Source organism: Trematomus bernacchii, unplaced genomic scaffold (assembly GCF_902827165.1).
Source record: "Trematomus bernacchii unplaced genomic scaffold, fTreBer1.1, whole genome shotgun sequence".
In the NCBI taxonomy this organism is placed as follows: domain Eukaryota; kingdom Metazoa; phylum Chordata; class Actinopteri; order Perciformes; family Nototheniidae; genus Trematomus; species Trematomus bernacchii.
The window spans coordinates 7057805-7076266 of NW_022987313.1; the positions used below are offsets into that span (position 1 = coordinate 7057805).

Below are 18462 nucleotides of genomic sequence, written 5' to 3' on the forward strand. Positions count from 1 at the left end.
CAAGTAAAGCAATGTGTCAGCCACTGGACATAAACACATTACACTACAATACCACAACACTCCTTGTCGACAATAATCAGCTGACACAAGGTTTTTAAGGTCATTGTTGAAAGTAAAAACATTGACTGATTCAAAAAGTTAATATTTACCAAGAATATGTTAAAGAAACAGGTTTTAAGGTAAAATGTATTATGGTTAGCTTATTGGTTGTAGATTGTCTAGCACACACATTAGTGAAAGTACACTTTTCCATACTGCGATGCAATTAGAAAGATTCAAACCACCTTTACCAAGAGCGTGCAGTACAGTAAACAAGACATCCAGTATACCATCTCAATAGACAATATAGAAGGGCGTGTATCAGTCACTCAAAGACAATGAGGAGCTCCCACATTCAAACAGCCAGTTGTTAAGGTCCATTGTGTATGTGTGAAAAAGCCAATGGAAGGATTCATCAGGAGCCCAGATGCTGCATATTGAAACAGCTGCAGCTGTGGAAGGGAATAACAGCTGATGCTACAACTTACAGAGTGACAAATGTCCTTTCTCAGAGAACATAAACATTTAAAGATCAATAATAAACTAATTGCTAAATGTCTTTTTGGACCAATTTGAACTGTAACTACCCAGGTTTCTGGTATGAGGTCTTGTGTTTTCAGAGGGTCATGTTACAGGACTAGACATGAGGCTGCATGAGTCAACTGGTTTCAAAGAATTAAGTCTGAAACTCAACAATGAGCCTTATGATGCCATGGCCTGTTAAAAGCATAATTGTTGGGAAATAGACAAAGTTCTGAAATGGAACCTGGCTTGCGGCACTGCACAGATGATGTCAGGCTCATACTGGTGTGATATTATTAACATGCATCATTGACACATTGACAGCAAATGTTCCACCCAATACTTTGGGCCTGATTCAGTCTCAAGCTGCCCCCTAAAATGCCAACTAATCTGCCAGGCTACTCTGCTTAATTGTTTGAATGTGTATTAATGCTATGCTAAATCCTAAAGGGGTTGAGATAGATCAATACCAAGCATGTGCTGTTGAAAAAAAAGAGCATAAAAAAAACTATATGTGGTGATCTGAAAATAACTAAACGTGTCTTTTAACCCCTAACAGAAATATATATGAGTATGTTTAGTTATTTAATTTGCTATGATTCCAATTTGTTAGTATATTTGTTTCTCTTTTTCTTAAAATATTATTTTGCTATTTCCCTATTGATGTTTTTCTTATACCTATGTTTAAATGTCAAATAGCAAAACTGTATAGGATAATATGATTGCATAAGGGATACCATTTTTACATTTTGTACTTCCAGAGAGATTACAACAGTAGCAAAACAATATCAATGTCTTCCCAACTAAGAGCAGCACTTGACTAGCAGATATAAACCAACCAAATCTGGGGTGCGCACAGCCTGGGATCAGGAGGTGTTATTAAAGCCATATTTTTCATACCAGAACTCTTGAGCCAGAGTGCCTGAGCATAGAGGTTTTAGAGGAGTACACAAATGTATGAGGACTTAATCAAAACAGCAACAGCATGTTACTGAGAGGGGACAAGCATTGTGTGGTAGAGAGAGAAAGAAAGGGAGAGGAGAAGAGAGAGGGAGAAGCAGAATGTCAGTTCAAATTTCACAGCCCCTATTATAGCTCTGACACAGGCCAGTGCACAGGCCTCTCTCTCTCCCAGGGGACACACAGAGTCCTCACAACACACAGTAGTGAGGTGCCACACTGTAGCAGCTTCATCAAAATGAGTGTCAATGTCTGTGGGCCACACAGATCGTACTGTATCTGAACGGCCGTATTGATTTGTATTGATGGTGTTGACAGCGGCCCTGGCACTGTAGGGCATCCAGTTGGCAGACACAACACTGTCACACAAGGGTGACACCTGTCCAACAAAGCAAAGGGGCCAATGTTTATCAGTATCGTGTGTAATATTACCTCTTACTCAGCCAGTATTATTCAAATAGAGATAAAAAACTGAGCAGAGCCAAAAGAGAAACTCAGAAAGCCACTATGAATACTTCAATTGAAAAAAGCTAGGCACAGTGGGTGCATTTCAGGTAATTTCTTGGCTATATGTCGACTTCCTCTGACTGTAGTGGTATGGCACTGAGGGAAAGGGCATGAAAAACTGTTATTGAGACATAGGCCTGGTAAAAAAAGGGTCAAAAACTATTGTTGAAGATTGAGAAAGTGTGGCTCCACGGTCAAGCCAAGGAGTGGAATTAGCAATGTAGCTCATAATTAAACTGTAACAATGTAGAATTATGGGGTAGCCAGATGATGAGGCTGTTACATGCTATTATATTGAGTTAGAAAGGGAAATGCTATAAATGCAGCATCTTAAAACACAAGTTCATCTAATAAAGCTTTGGTTGTTGGTCCTTTTAGAGAGTACCTCTGATAAGGTTTTCTAACAATCATTTACAAACTGCCATGTTATAATCATTGAAATCAATGTAATACTTAATTATTATAAAAAAATGCACAGTGGAGGACTCTGAGATTCAAAATTGATGTATGATTTTCTTATTGTTCCACTTAATAGAGAGGCATAGTAATGAATGCATTTTAACTCCTTTCAAGGTCAAAGAATGTATTTATGATTCCGAACAGATCTCTTTGAGCAGCGAGTCCTTGCTGAGCAGCATTGCTAACACTGCCTGGAGCACTTCAGGGTGGACAGACATTCCAGTCTGCATATGCAGGTACGATGAAGAGATGAAAGCCAGCCAAGCAGATTTATTGTTTTGTCAACAAGACAAGACATGGCGTTAAGATGCTGGTCTCCGTGCAAAGTTCACATGAGCTCAAATTGAATTGGCATTATTAAATTCAAAATTCTGAACATTTCTTATAATATCATCACTCACATTTTTTGATGTGATTTCAAATGAGCAATCTTTTACTACCACAGCTGAGAATACACACATCCCACCAAACACACCTTTATAATCCGTGGTGCTTACAACAAGGCTTTGCTGAGGCCCAGTGGGAGAGGAAGAGTGAGTCATGAGGCTTGCATGTAAGGAAAGATTAACGATAAGAACGAGTGATTCTGCGGCTGATGCACAGACTTTTTGTTTTCATTTTCGTATAATGAAAAAAGAAAGTCCATTTGTTAGAAAAATAATCAATGTGGCAATGCACAAGAAAGGTTACACAAACTGATGTTGGTAATATGGGGACAAAAGTGTATAACCTGGTGTTCACCCTTAACTGGAATATATCATTCCAGATCACAATGTACTTTCAGTACATGAGAACATTACCTGATTCTTACATAAAACAATACTATGTGGCTAGCACAGTAGGCATCAAGGCAATAACTCAGAAGGATATTTAAGACTCCACCATATAAAAAAAGCTGAAGCTTCCAATGTAATTGGAGGAAACCACGCTGAAACCACTGTAGTAAACAGGGGATACCTCCCCTCACACAAACCATTGTAGCACTTCAAATCTTTTTTCTTCCCAAAGAAGCCTGTCTAATATAAATTGATCTATGCTGACATGATTGGATGCTTCCACACATCAATAAAGGCTCTGGCGAACTTTGAAATCAGGCTATGATATGTACTTTGCATACGCCTGTACAATGGTGTAGGTGTTGAACCTGTGAATGTGAAAGTGTGCATGAATATGCAGTGCAAAAATGGGCACCCATATTTGCAATGGATTGCATTTAACAGATCTTCCACTAGCACATTGTATCTCATCATTCTAAACTTATCACAATGACAGTGGTTACCCACAACCCATTTTTCAGCATGTGAAAAGCCTGACAGTGAAGGTGTGCAGCCCTTTCTCAGAGATGAGTAATGATGACTGGCAAAGTAAGGTATAACCCTAGCCACATGTTTGAAACAGGTTTAACCTTGTTTCGTTTGGCAAATGCAAAACTACTCAAACTGTAATTACTACATGGACTTCTTGAATACAGGCTTTGCCTCATAATAACATATGAGCTGCATGGCTTGCTGCAAGCAGTGTTTCCTCCTTCAGGTGGATGTAAACTAAATGACCACTGATTAACCATATGAGTATCATACCAAGTCAATCTTCTTATTGCATCAGCAACTACAGATTCTCAACCTCTATCATATTTGGAAACCATTTTACATGAAATTAGATGTGCTTTTTGTTTTCTAAAAATGAAAAAAACAAAACGATTCAATATAGCAGATTGTTCATTGCGGCCTACATACAGACCATTATAGGGCTAACTTCAAGATGGGTGAAATTTAACAAACTAATCCAGATTATGGTAGTGATCTGATGGCAGGCAGATCAAAGGCTCTCGGGGGGGGGGGGGGGGTTGGACCCCTGTTTGAGAACCACTGGGTTAGGCTCTGGGCATCGATGGGAAAAGACAAAAGGCATTAGCTGTGGTGTAGCCTGACAGGGGGCTAGCTGATGGTGATAGTGAAACACCGACAGTGATTTTGTGCACTCGCGTTCAGTGAATCCGCAATGTTAAGAGGCAAAGATAACGCATCAGCCTCTGCTAACGTTATGTGCAGTAATGCTAGCTAACTACGATGAATTTGCTGTTTGAAATGTATCCTCCATTCAGACGGCTCATGTAATGATATTTTCTAGATCCAAAGACATACCTGGTCAACGGGGAGATTGATAATTTCGCTGATTGGCTGCAACAGAGTGGATCCAGTGCATGATACTGTCGTTTGGGTAGCCATGCTTGGTCGGTGTCCGTAAATCCTTTCTCTCTCCTTCCTCCGGTTCACTTCACTCCCCTCCGCTGCTGCGATGATAACTACACTGCTGCCTCGCCGCCGCTGCTGCTGCTGTTGTTGCGACGGGCTGGACGGTTGTCATCCACGGCGAACATCCAACAAAGAGTACGTAATCGCAACAAGATAGATATCTACTGCTTGACCACTTTCTCCTCAACCCTTACGTCAAAGGAACACAGGACGTCGTAATTCTAGCTAGGTGTTGGCGATAATGTCTCCCATTTGGCCTTATTCTATCGCTGTAGCACATATATTTGTTGTTAACCTATCTTAAGGGATTTCATGTGTTAGTGGCCTACTATAATAACAAAAAGGAATACAAATAATCGTTTTAAAAGGCGTCTTAAAAAATGTTACAGACGTTCTCGTTGTGAGCATGCGTGGTAGCTGTGTCAAAAATCAATAATTGCACTCTTTTTTTATACTATTTATATAATGTCTATGTCCTTCATGAACCGATCAATTCAGCCTTCATCTTACTTCCTCTGCCTTCTCGTCAAATCTTTACAAATATTGAAATGCCACCCACGAAGGAAACAATGCATTCTAGTGTGATGGAGCGGGACGATTACTATCTTGATATGAGACTCTCTTTGGCAGAAATAAAAAATGGTGAAAATGTGGGTGGAGAGATGGCGGCTCAGCCCTCCGTTATAACCATCTATTTCCTCCTATCGTATGGAGAAGGGGAAATCCATCAGCCAATCCCATTTTGCCAAGGAGAGGGGGTCTTGATTTACAGTCTTCAAAGCAAATTGGATTTGAACTGAACACAATGCATGCGGTCACTGCCCTCCCCTCCACATTTATAGCATTCCACACATGAAGGAAAAAAGTGATGTAAGGGGGCATTGGTGGAAATGACTACAAAGAGGCCAGTGATGGTTGTTCAAAGGCCTGCATCTGCACTTTCTGCACTGGGATTTTTATTTGCATAAAATAAATAGAATTAACACCAGGAGCGTAACATATTAAATGTGTATTTGTTGTCGCACACAGTTTGTGTGTGTTCATATTCCCAATTCAATTTAAAATGTTAATTATGTTTTTAGTTTTACTGTGCTTGTAAAACAGAAAAATAAATATAAACACAAGAATATAGGTCAGGCTGTTACGTATCCCTGTATAATATTTATTTCCCTGCATCCTAAAATTGTTTAATGCCCCTTAAGGCACCTTTTTTTAATTTTTGATGTGGTTTAATTGACTTTACGTTGCAGTAAGAATATAATGTGGAAATAGGCAAGATATAAAAATGAAGTTGTAGCAAAGACAGGACAAATTGAGAATTAGATTTTGACAATGGGAATACAACTATTGTGATCAATCAGATAGCCTTTGGTTGAATAGTTATGCAATACCATAGGGAAGTTCAACTTGTAGCAGCCTTTTATTCTTCATTGTCTATTTGCACCACCTAGTGGTTTGCAGAATTGTTCTCAGATTCTACTTAAATACAATTTAGGATATACATAAATTGAAGTTTCTCCAAAAACTTGTTTGAGAAATATTTGCATAAGCATTAATTATTAAGGACATGTGAAGAAAGATTTTGTACCATATTCCAAGTTCTTCAAACGTAACATTTGTGGGTTTAAACTTAGACAACAATTACATGTTTAACCATAAAACCTGCATTATTCCTCTGAAGTAATGATCATACTTCAAATGTAAAATGTCTTTACTGTCATCTAGTTTTGTTTTGAGGAAGTTTGCAACAAGACACAGTAGCCAATAGAGGGCAGCACTCAAACACCAATGATAACTCATCTGACTGCAACCTAAGACAGGAATATTAACAGTGTGCCTTCACTTAGTTTTTGTTGGTGAATGCTTATCATCAGCAAAAGAAATCTCTTTATAGAGAGATATGAATGTAGATGGATTAGAGTTGGTTAGAGTAATAAACACACAACATGGCATTGTTCTATGTATATCTTTTGTACTTGTTGTTATTACTTATGAAGCAAATTGTATATCAAGTCTTAATAACTTACATGTCTAATACAAAAAAAAAAGATCGGTTCGAACCAATGTGGTGCCCTACTATAAGTGCCCTAAATCTCACAAACCAGGAAACTCATCCGCCTATGCATGATAATTCATATTTTTTATTTCAAAGTAAAGTGTAAAGCTTCCTAATAATGTCCTTGTTAATGAGGCTTATGTTTTCTCATCAACAGTCTGTGCTTTGCAGCATTCACTTACCTCTTTTTGTTTCCTGTTTGTGCTTTCAGTCCCTGTGGTAATAGAACCAGTTGGTGTGAATCTCACCAACACTGCTTAACCTGCACTTCTTGTCTTGGTGTCAACACCTTCTGCATTTCTAGGTGAACCACTACATTTGAATGAACCAAGTTAATGTGACTGTATGTGGTGAAGAATGACTCAGCACATTGTGTGTGTGTATATATTGTTCTGCCTGCCTCAGAGGGATGGGCGTATTCAATTATTTATCAATCAGTGGTGTATCTCAGGGTTTTTGGAGACTGTACATATTGACTGCAAAAGGATCCAATCCAATGTTAAAGAAAAGCTGGCTGAGCAAGAACACACTGTAGGCCAAATAAACAAAGAGAGCAGAAAACACACAAACACTTAGTATAATAACGTTATCTCTGAACATGAATTAATTGTCAATAAAGAAATTCATCTTTTATTTCAAAGCCTTTCAGACTGAATGACATAAGTGCTTTTATTATTGAAGGTAATTTATTTATGCTTACTCTCTTCCTCAGTGGACTACATCACTACTCTGAAACACTCACTATGCACTTCATGTACAGCTCTTATATAATCACCATTAATCATTTATTCCGAGAGACACAGATTATGACATTAAGTAAACTACAGAGACAGAGCTTTATTGCATTCACGTCACTCCACTCAACTGCCTTTTTGTTCTTCCTCAACGATATCCAATTATACCCACAATCACAGAGAGAGACACAGTTCGTTAAGTTGGCATCGCCATGGCAACCCCATCCCCTTCCTCGCTTCCTCTCTCACAGACTGATACTCTAGAGGAGAGAAAAGAGACGGTGAGAAAGAGCAGGGTGAGACAAAAGCCTCTGCTAACCTATTTAAAAGGCTGTGGCCGCATGTGAATGAGTAAATGAGCTACTGAAGGCCCCCACTGATTCATAATGAAGGCCAGGCAACTCACGTGTGTATATTATGTGTTAACTTTGCATTTCTCTTTCCTTTATCTTCTCCAAAAAACACTCCCCATCATGATGTGACTCACATTTGTTTATTAGCTGAGCTGTATGGCTGATCTGTGTTGTGGTGACAAAGTCCATAAGCTCCTTATATAGTCAATAGTTCATGTTTTGCACTCAGTCTTGCTTCCCCTGGGACATTCAGCGCTCCTCTTTACAGATCAGACAGGAAGTGTCTTTGTGTTTGGAGGTCAGACCAAAGTCCCCCCATAGGACGAGGCTTCTCGAAATAGAAAGTCCATAAAGTTGTTTATTTACCACAACAATACCTCCTTTTCTAAAAATCATCTTATGACTCCTGCAGTTTTTCTCCTTTTCTTCTTTCCATATTGGCTTAGCAATGCCTGCAGACACAGAAAGCTTATTGTTTTAATGCTTCTGCGATCCCATTGGGGTTTCTCTGGGACCACATTATCATCATCACTCAAACATAATCCAGCAGTAAAACCGAAGGGAGATGTTGCTCAAGAACAAGGCCATATTTTTCAATCAATAAACCATGTTACCCAATCAATATGCTCTTACCCACCACAAATCCCAGCTTTGTGGATACAGAATATCCAACCGAATATCAGTGTAAACACTTCTCGAAGTTAAAAAGAGTGAAGAGTAATATCCTAAACCAAGAATTATACTTATATTACTCTTCATTAATAATAAATGATGCTTAGGAAATCCCTTGACATTACGTCTGGCCACTTTAGCTTATTTTACAACATGAGAATTACAGTAGTTAAACCCAAAATAAGTAAAATGTTAATTAGACTGCATAAACTCTTACACGCCCATCCTTTTCCCACGTCAACAATACATTCGGAAAGTGTGGAGTCAACTCCGCAACCACAGTCTATTTCAGTAGGAGAACATGAGCTTTCTCAGCTTATTGTTTTATTTTCTGCCCACAGTTAGCTGAAGGGTGGGGCACTCATTTATTTCCCCTCACTTACAGTTTGACCCTATGTGTCTTAGGTCTTTATTCTTGTCTTCTATTGTAGTTTTCTGATTTATTCTGTCTGTTGCCAACTCTCTCAAAAGAGATGGAGGATGTGTCCGTGCATTTCACAAAAAGATTTCTCATGTCGTTAATCAATTCTTTTTAACCAATTGGGCAAAAAACACAACAGCTCTGGTGTTCATTGTTGCCTCATTCCAACAAGGTGAAAGGATTAAGATTAATGGCAGATAATCAGCTTTTGTTCAAGGTGACTTTAAGCTATAGAATCAATAGGCCAATGAGGCAATGTTGATGTCAGTCACACAGCTTTATCTTTCAATCCAACCCAGTGAACCGTTGTGAATATTCTTATGTTGTTGTTATGGTAGATTGTACATTGTGCATTGATCTGGTACAAAATGAAGAAAACCTTGCATTCATGAAGTACTATCATTCCCTTGCTGCTGAATACTACAGGACTGATCTTCCGTGATTGGATAGAAAATGCTATCTACTCAGGAAGATGGATGAAGAAAATGGATGTGATAACTCCACTCTGCACACAATCTGTCTGAACAGCTCACTCTGGGAGGGACAGACACTCTCATTGAGTTACATGGACTGAACTCACTGCCCCTCCATTAGCATTCCCAAGAGGATAAATTCACTCCACACACTGTGCTGGTTATTCTTTCCTGTGGCACAATAAAATGTATCGTCAACTTGTCATTCTCTTTGAACTTACTGGACACTTTAAATTATAAAAAAAACAGGGATCCATGTTTGTGAAGGTATGTGTCTAAACAGAGCAGAATCCAAACGCCCTTGAGGTACACTTTCATCCTTTACTATCTCCCACCATGATCCCGTCCCTCTTGATCTTTAACGCAGCTACTTCAAATGCCAGAGAGGCTTTCAACTCGCCTGTTGTGGCATCAGAAGGAACTTTCACCATGACAGCCGTTGCTCTGGACTGTCAATGAGGCTGATTGGGATTCACGGTGCGGCAGAGATGCAGATTCAGTCAGTACCTTTACCGCCTGGTTTAGTGTTTACCCCTGGGTTTAATTTAAAGTTGTGTAAGGGAGTCAGAAAGATATAGATCTAGAGCCGAGGTACTGGGTACAGACATGTATTTTTCTGCATATCTTGACTTTGAAAAGAGCAAGAGTGTCACTTTTTGTCACGATTGTTGTCTTATCTTCTTTTGGCCTCAATTGATCCTTGCATACATTGATTCAGAAGAGTCAGTAAACCTGCACTGTGTTGAGTGTGTCTGTTTATCCAAAACGATGATGAGAAATTAATATACAGCTGTGGACATTTGAAAAAGATGATGCTGAAATAGTGATGTTCTGCATTTTCAGAGTACATTTAAACCTTAATCCTTCACTGTACAGCATACTGTGCTTCTTTTTGCACAGGCACTTTTATTTGTTTTATTTTGTCTGCATGTTTTGTTTTATGTAGCTCTTGCTGTTTTTGTGTAGGGCTGCTATTTTGATGTAATTAATGTGGTGTACAAGCAGTAAAGCTGCTCAATGCAGTGATTTGACCAGCTTTACATTCCCAGAATAGGGACACTGCTAAGATTTCCGAGATCTTAATCATGTTTATGTTTTGTGGATTAATAAATAATATCCTGTGGTTTCAATGCCAAGGGAGTAGACTAGAAATATATACAGAGAAAGAATTCAAAGCCACTCAACTTTTTATTAGGAGCCAGGGAGAGCTCACTAGAGATGTCCTCCTCCACATACTGTCAGAGGGGACAGCATACTATGCAATAAGGCATGGTTTTGCTGCAGTATGCAACACAAACTGTATGTTCATCTTGAGTTACAGTGACGGGGAAGCAGAGAGAAGACTGCATGTTGACACGCAGCCTGTATAATGAAGTTCAGGACACTTGATATGCTCTGGCTCAAAGTGCCAAATCCTAAGAGGAGCAATAATTACAGTAAAAGCCACTTTCTCCTAATGATGACAGTGAAGCAGCTGCAGACCCCCGGCTCTCTGCGACCATTCCTCAGATGTGTGTGTGTGTGTGTGTGTGTGTGTGTGTGTGTGTGTGTGTGTGTGTGTGTGTGTGTGTGTGTGTGTGTGTGTGTGTGTGTGTGTGTGTGTGTGTGTGTGTGTGTGTGTGTGTGTGTGTGTGTGTGTGTGTGGGGGGGGGTGCTGAAAATGTAATTATTTCACAGAACATTATTTCTCAGGTGTCCTTCAAGGTGGCAAGGTTGAATGAAAGTCACGAGCTAAAGCATTCAGCTGGCTAGGTAGTGCTCAGATTTGGATATTATTAATATAAAGGAAAACCTCATGCTTTTTCAAATGTACAAGAGCTGGAGGTGGAGGGTAAAAAATGTGATTCTTTGCCGATAGCTTTGTTGGCTTTATGCTGGATTTAATAACCAAATGACCTTATTTGTTTGCTTTTCAGTGAAGAAAAATGAACACAATCAATCATACATTGCAGTGTATAGGTCATATATTACAGCCAGCCTCATAGCAAAGGAGATATTTTAATCTCCAGTAGCTAATTGAATTTCCATTGTTGATTGAAAGTTGTGTAATTGCATCCACCACTGACCTTTGACCCTTTTTGACATTTTCACTGGCTTGAAAATAATGTCTTTGGCTATGGGTCTGTGAGTAATTGACTCAATCTACTGTTTTGTTTTTCATTTTGCAGATGCCACAGTGGTTATGAACAAGTTTTTTACCCAAAAAGTAAGGGCATTTTTGTGTACCAACATAGTAAGCTAGTCAGTAAACTGGTCGTACAAAAATATGCTGGGCAGACTGTTTAACCTAAGAGCTGTGATGTGATATGCCTACACGTCAATAAATAAACTCTATTTGAGTCCACAAAGTACTCTTATCCAAAAAAACGTACTTACTTCAGTTGGCCTGTGATTGGTGCCAGCATTTGGGTATTTCATGTTGGCAGTGTGTGGAGAAATATGAATTGTTCTTCCAATTTTGGCTTTCACAAATGTGGTTGGCATCATCATGAAGGAATGAATACAACAGAATGACCAAACATTTAGTGATGATGAAATGTATAACATCTACAGCTATAATCAGAAACAACAGATCAGATCTAGTTTCCCATCCAATTGTGTAGACACAGCACATTTATACATCAACAAACGTTGAGTTTTGTTTCAAATGCTGCTAAATGTTTTTGGATTATTCTTATTAATCTTATTAAGGTATTGCATGTATCGAGCATCCTTTTAAATAAAGGTCTTAGTAGTTCTGCCTCTATTCCTTATTGAGCTTCCTCTAATACTGTTTGTAAAGAAACAAGCCTGTTACAGTTCACTGCTCTTGCCCCAGCGCTCCTCTCCCTCCCCTATTGTTCCTTTGCCCTTCTCCTCATCCCTCTCCCATTAGGAGTCCCACAGCGTGCAGCGTCCGCTCAGGTTCACCAGGCACCACTTGATCAGTTCAAGCCTATGTGCTGCCAACTGATTTGTGTAACAAACCCTCATCTGTATGTAGTATTTGGTTACGGATGTGGTCTTTGATCTATGAGAAGCTAAGATAAGTTCCCCATGTGAGAATTATTGAGTATTGAGCTTGGTCCAGGGTATGCAATTGTATCTACAGTTTAAGGATGGTAAGCATTAGTTTCTATTTATTCTAAACAATAAAGTCATTAATTCCCCCTTTTTGGAACATATGAAGCTGTTCAAAATAATGATGTCATGGCAGTGCAATTAGGAAAAAGTGACTCCCACTCAAACCCCAGTCCCCTCTATTGCCATGACATGCTGTCTGTTCCTTCTAAAATTCAAATACCAAAACAGTTTATCAGATGCTTGTGTACTGACACACCCGGGGTTCTGGGGAAGTTAACAATACAAATTACAAGCATCTTTTTCCACTCTGTATACAGTATGACATCTGCTTCTGCTATTGTTCTGTCCGCAGCTGCCTGGTTGCATTGTGTTTCACTTTTACATTACTATCAGTTCGGTTTTCGTGGGAATAGTCTACTGTGCACCAAAGCAGTGAATGCACATCAGTTTGGTGTCTCACTAAATCACTTTTCAGTCACAGTGCATCCAACAACTACCGCTCTGACTTGTTACACTACTCTTTGAGTTGTTTGCATGCAAAGTAGGTCTTTATAAATGATGGGTGGTGTTGGTGTTCTGTTTTAACAAGGCAGCTGACAGTTTCTGCCTTTGTATCTTTTTTGGGCACTGAGGATTATATGATGCAATAAAAGTATGGTATGGATTATTTATGCAAATGTTACATGGCGCAGTGTATTTGATCAGTGTTTCCTTGAGCTGCATTTATATGATGCCTCACTGATATGCCTGTTTGAGTTTTTTCCAGGTCCCATAAAATATTAAACAATGTCCTTTTCATGTGATGTTTCCAACCTGTACATGCTGGATGACCCTATTCACCTTGGTTTCCTGTGCTGTTCTCCAGCAACAGAAAGAGGGAAATGCAGCACAGATCTTTTTTGGCCTGGTTTGGTCTTGATTTAAAGGATAAAACATGCGTTTAGAAAGGCAGATGTTACTTAAAAAAGTGTACAGATAATTCAGCGGTGAAGAGGAAGGCTGGTGTTGTTTGATCCTGCTGACCTCACTGACTGAGCTGCTCTGTCTCTGGATAGCAGATGTTCGCTGGGAGTGTGTGTATTCATTTCATAAGGGAGTAGAGGCCTGAGTAGCTAGCCAGGGTCAGCCTGGGTCTCAGGCTGTTCATTTAGCAGCTTGCCAGGAGACGCTGCAGAGCTAAAAGAATGTGTGAACACAGCCCAGTTTGTGATTTAAAGGCTGCCCAGGGTTTTGCCTCGACCACTGGGATGCTATTTATACCGGTAGTTGTCCAACCGGCGTTGATTGAGCTGGGAAGCATCAGCAGATTTTTCATCTATGGCCCAGGAAAGACGCAGGCGCGCAGGGAGCAGAGGCTCTTCTTGATTAAAACTCATGGGATATAGTCTTCACAAGTTTCAGATTGTTTTCCTCCTCTGGTTTTTCCAACAGGATTTGGGGAAATACAAGTCTTTCTTAAAGAAAGATATTTATTCTTGGGTGTGTCCAACATAAAACAATTTAAGATATTCTCACATTATGCAGTGACTGCTATCATGTGAACTCCTGATCACATACAGTACAGATACAACAATGATAGAACTGCTATCGGTTATCCTTATAAATGTAAACACAGAACTATTAAATATATAAATCATCTATTTTCTTTTCTGAGATTAATGTATTTGTATGCATGGTCCTTGTTCAAATAAATACATAAACCACTGACAACATGTTAAAACTGTGCTGTGGTTCCTGTATCATGGTGAGGTAGCTTGTGTTGAACGGTCACTGCATTGATAGATGCTCAATGGATATGTCCATTGAGTGAATAATTAATCCAGGATATGAGATACTGAACTCTTTGAACAGTTGTTTTTCACTGAGTGTATCAATGTGCCTTTCACACTTAACATATCAGAAAGAAAACATACATTACAGACATTTACACAGAAACACACACTGCATCATTCTCACATAATGCTGCTTCTCCTATCTCCACCTTAAAGGTGGGGTAGGTAATTTTGGAGAAACCAGCTCGAGTGTGCTAGAATTTGAAAATACACAGCCGGAAAAAATCTCCCACTTCCTTACAGAGCCCCTCCTCCAACACACACGAACGCGCACATGACCAATGAGGGCACGAGATAAGTTTGTGCCCAGATGGAAGGCTGACAGGCAGGTAGGCCATCCAGTTATTTTAGCCGGGCCGGCTAAAATGATTGGTCGTGCTTTTTACAGTACTACGGCTTCCACAGATGACATTTTGTTATGGATTTTTTGTCAAAGCACTTAAGATATTCATTGCTATCGGGATGTTAAGAGCATTCCATGGAATATAACAAAAAGTGTATCTCGAGCCGGTTTCTCAAACTTACCTACCCCACCTGAGAGACCTTAAAAAAACTACTGGTGGTGCTGACATCAAGATGCTGCTTTCAAGTGCCGTTGGAAATACTTTTGCAACAAAAGCCTGTACTGCAATGGATCAATCAAGGTCCTAAATGAGGAGATTTTTTTTTAAATTTGTGTCACATCTGAGTTAATTAACAGGAAGGTTGCTGAAGTTGGGAAGTAGCAACAGTAACCTACTGCAACTATAAGTACAGGTTCATGTTTCTTTCCAAGAGTGTGCATACACTTTTTACTAGAAGAATAAGTACTACTGCTGCTAACAAGCTTCATTAATCATAATCTCAGTTGCTAAAATCCCTAATGACCATTATTGCACCAAAGGTTTAGAAGTGTTTTCCACATTGGTAATCAGAACTAGCATTATTGTCTATACTTACATTGACACAAGAAACAAATGAGAAAGAAGGGAAGTCAGGAAAATGTAAGATACTATTAAACATCAGTTTACACACAGTTGGTCAGTACTGTAAAAGCATTAACATGACCAGGTTAGGACTGAAAGCTTACTAAACTGGTTCTTAACTTAATTACAGGGTTCACAAACAAGTATTGTAATTATTTTATGAAACACAATCTGCTCTTTATTGTAAAAACATGTAACATTTATATCAAAGTGCTGTCTGCCACACCATTGTTGGTCGCTTAAATAATGATGCACATTAGCCTTTCAGTTAATGATGTACCAAATATAAAAAAGCAGTGTTTGGAACTTAATCACTTTTTTAAAATGTTTTGGTTTTTATTTTTTTTTGTATAATTATATTTATAAAAATGCACTGTTATGAGTGTGATTTTCATTTATAATTAAAGAATAACCAAAACAAATATTTATAAATATTATTTAGATTTTTTTAATCAGAATCAGAATCATAAACCAAGTAGGTTTACACATACAAGATTTGCTTTGGTATATTTGGTGCATACAAAGACACAGAAAGAAGAATATAGAAAATACAATAAAAAAATAGTACTATTATAAAAGCTATTTTTAAAAACTATTGCAAGACAATTGTAACATATTAAAAATAAAGACAATATTTACACAAAATATTATGTGAGAAGCTGAGCACAATACAATTTAACTTACTTGTTAAAGTTTACGAGGAGCACTTTAAGGCAGCATGAGGCCACGCCTTCCATGGATTCTGATTGGCTGCCAATTACCAACTGGTGTTCCTCATTGGCGGTTACGCGTCCATTGAATCCCCTCCTCTACCTTTGTCAATTTCTTGCGCTCCCATTGAAACGCCTGGTTGTTGTTTCCCCGGGCAAGGAGGAAGAAGTTGTTCAGCACGGGCTACCGGAGGTTTGGGAACACCGAGAGAGGATAACAGACTCCACCGAGGCAGCTTTACTCTCTGCTGTGACCAGAGTACGATCCGTGAATCTGAATGGAAAGAGAGTAGTGGGCTGAAATCCATCAGGAATATAACCCACCATCACCTTGTAGCTCGGCACCGTGTGTGAGCGGCACCGTGCAACTCCTCGATCCAGCGTGTAACACCGCTGCTCTGGATTGTGTTGGGAACTAACAAGGGAATGACATAAACACACCCAGAGATGGTTAACTTTGCCAGGGGACCTTCAGAGACACTACTACTGCTGCTGCTGTGAACTTTTCTGTCCTAAAACCGTACAGAAGAGAACTTGGATTACAAAAAAAATAAGTTATTTTTTATTCTTATCACCAGCCAAAGGATTAATTATGCCGGACCAAATCACAGTTTCCGAGTTTGTGGCAGAGACAAATGAAGATTATAAATCACCGACTGCCTCTAACTTCACCACCAGGATGTCCCACTGCAGGAATACAGTGTCTGCTCTGGAGGAGGTGAGTGGCTTCAGTGGCACTGGGATAGAAATACCCATAAACACTAATCTGAGCAAAATGGGAATAGTATCCCCTCTTATGTTATCCTTCCATGATGTGTTTGATCAATATTATTTTAAAATATGTATGTCAGCTCTGGGATTTAGGTGACCTCTACACATGCAAGAAGAAAGTGCCCTCTATTGCACCTCTACTCATCCATCATGCTCCATGTTCCTTTTCCCACAAGCTCATCCAAGAAGACCTTTATTACTGTACTGGATCTCTATTGTGCCATTTTACAGTAGTGTTGATTACAAGTTGAAATATGTCTGTCCCCTCAACAATAAGCCAGCAAGAGTCAAGTCAAATCAGTTCCCTTTTTAAAGCCCAAAATCATGACATACAAATGTCCCTCAATGGGCTTTACAATATGACCAATATACAACTCCCCCTTCTACAAACCCTCAGTTAAGGTAAGACAAAAATACCCTTTTAATATGGAAAACATAAGAAACATCAGGAAGAGCGAGAGACATGATATCCCTCTTCCAGGTTAGACAGAAATGTAATACATCTCCTCTTTATAGTGTAGACAACAACAGGGAAAACAGAGAGCAACAGAATGACTCTATAAGGCACATAGACTGCAAATACAGGGTGATTTATACTGTATTTTCTGCCTACATATTAATTCCCTCAGCGATAAATGGAGTAATGTTACTCTGTTCCTCCAGTTTATTGCAGCTGCATCGCACTGTATGTGCACAGAGAACACTTTGTGTTGCAGGTCATCAGGAGGAAGGACACTTCCGCTTTGTTCCCTGACAGCCCTCCACCTCCTCCCTCCCTCCCTTGTTATAGTTTCCCTACTTTGTGTGCTGTATGGTAGAGCCTCGCCCTGACTCATGGTAAAAATAGAATTTCCCACATGAGCAGCTCGGTGTGTTATGTGTGTGTTTCTGCGCTGTTGATGTGATATTGTGTGATCTATTGGACAGTTGCCTCCAGATTTCACTGTGGAAAAGTTATAGTTAAATTGTGAGAGACAAATTGTGTGTTTCACCTTTTTTATTGTAACAACAGTGTTTATAACCAATAAGAATATTACAAACAGACATTCAGATTGTGCAACACGAGATAAGTAGTCAGCATTACTACCACTTAATTTGTAACGTGTGTCTGTGGAGGGCTGAGCCAGACATACACCTGTTCAGACAGACAGGTGCTTCACTCAGGGATCAAACACCGTTTAATTCAAACTTCTGCTTTTGCTGCTACTGCTGGTTGATTTGTAATCTTGGTTAATAATTAATCTGCTTTTGGGAAAGTTTTCACCACTGCTTTGAGAGGAATGTGCTTTTCTGTAGAAGTCAGCAAATACGTGTGTAGATTTGACGCTTTTAAAATAGTAGCCCAGCAGTAATTGCTGGCTTGTGAGGTTGGGTTGAGAATAAAATCCTGCAACCTTGCAGTTGAAGCTGCTCAATTGTTGTTGCAGAGATGTGGAGTAGCATGTTGTTGTTTCACAGTGACCTCCCCACGCTGAGGCTCAGGGAACACAAGGCCTTTTGTTGGGACGACAAGACCCTGCTCACTTTTGGCTGTTTGACCAATTAAACACTGCAGTGGACAGGGAACACTTCCACTTATTGTCTGCCAGCCTGCCCAGAATCTCAAACACACGCACGCAAACAAAAGCGCATTTCCATATGTACACATGAAACAGGAATCTACAAGTAGC

At 39.4% G+C, this 18462-nt stretch overlaps 2 protein-coding genes across 2 annotated transcripts in view; one reads left to right on the forward strand and one right to left on the reverse strand.

Annotated features, from left to right (window-relative positions):
• mboat2a (membrane bound O-acyltransferase domain containing 2a) overlaps positions 1-4867 on the reverse strand; it is a 43131-nt gene extending 38264 nt beyond the window's left edge. Inside the window, 2 exon segments of the mRNA XM_034133439.1 lie at positions 4632-4802; positions 4805-4867. Coding sequence (XP_033989330.1) covers positions 4632-4802; positions 4805-4867 — 234 coding nt within the window.
• An 11288-nt stretch (positions 4868-16155) lies between these two features.
• Positions 16156-18462, forward strand: part of asap2a (ArfGAP with SH3 domain, ankyrin repeat and PH domain 2a) — a 51898-nt gene continuing 49591 nt past the window's right edge. The window contains exon 1 of the mRNA XM_034128643.1: positions 16156-16739. Within this exon, the coding sequence (XP_033984534.1) occupies positions 16614-16739 (126 nt within the window). The 5' untranslated portion in view covers positions 16156-16613. The remainder of the gene's footprint in view (positions 16740-18462) is intronic.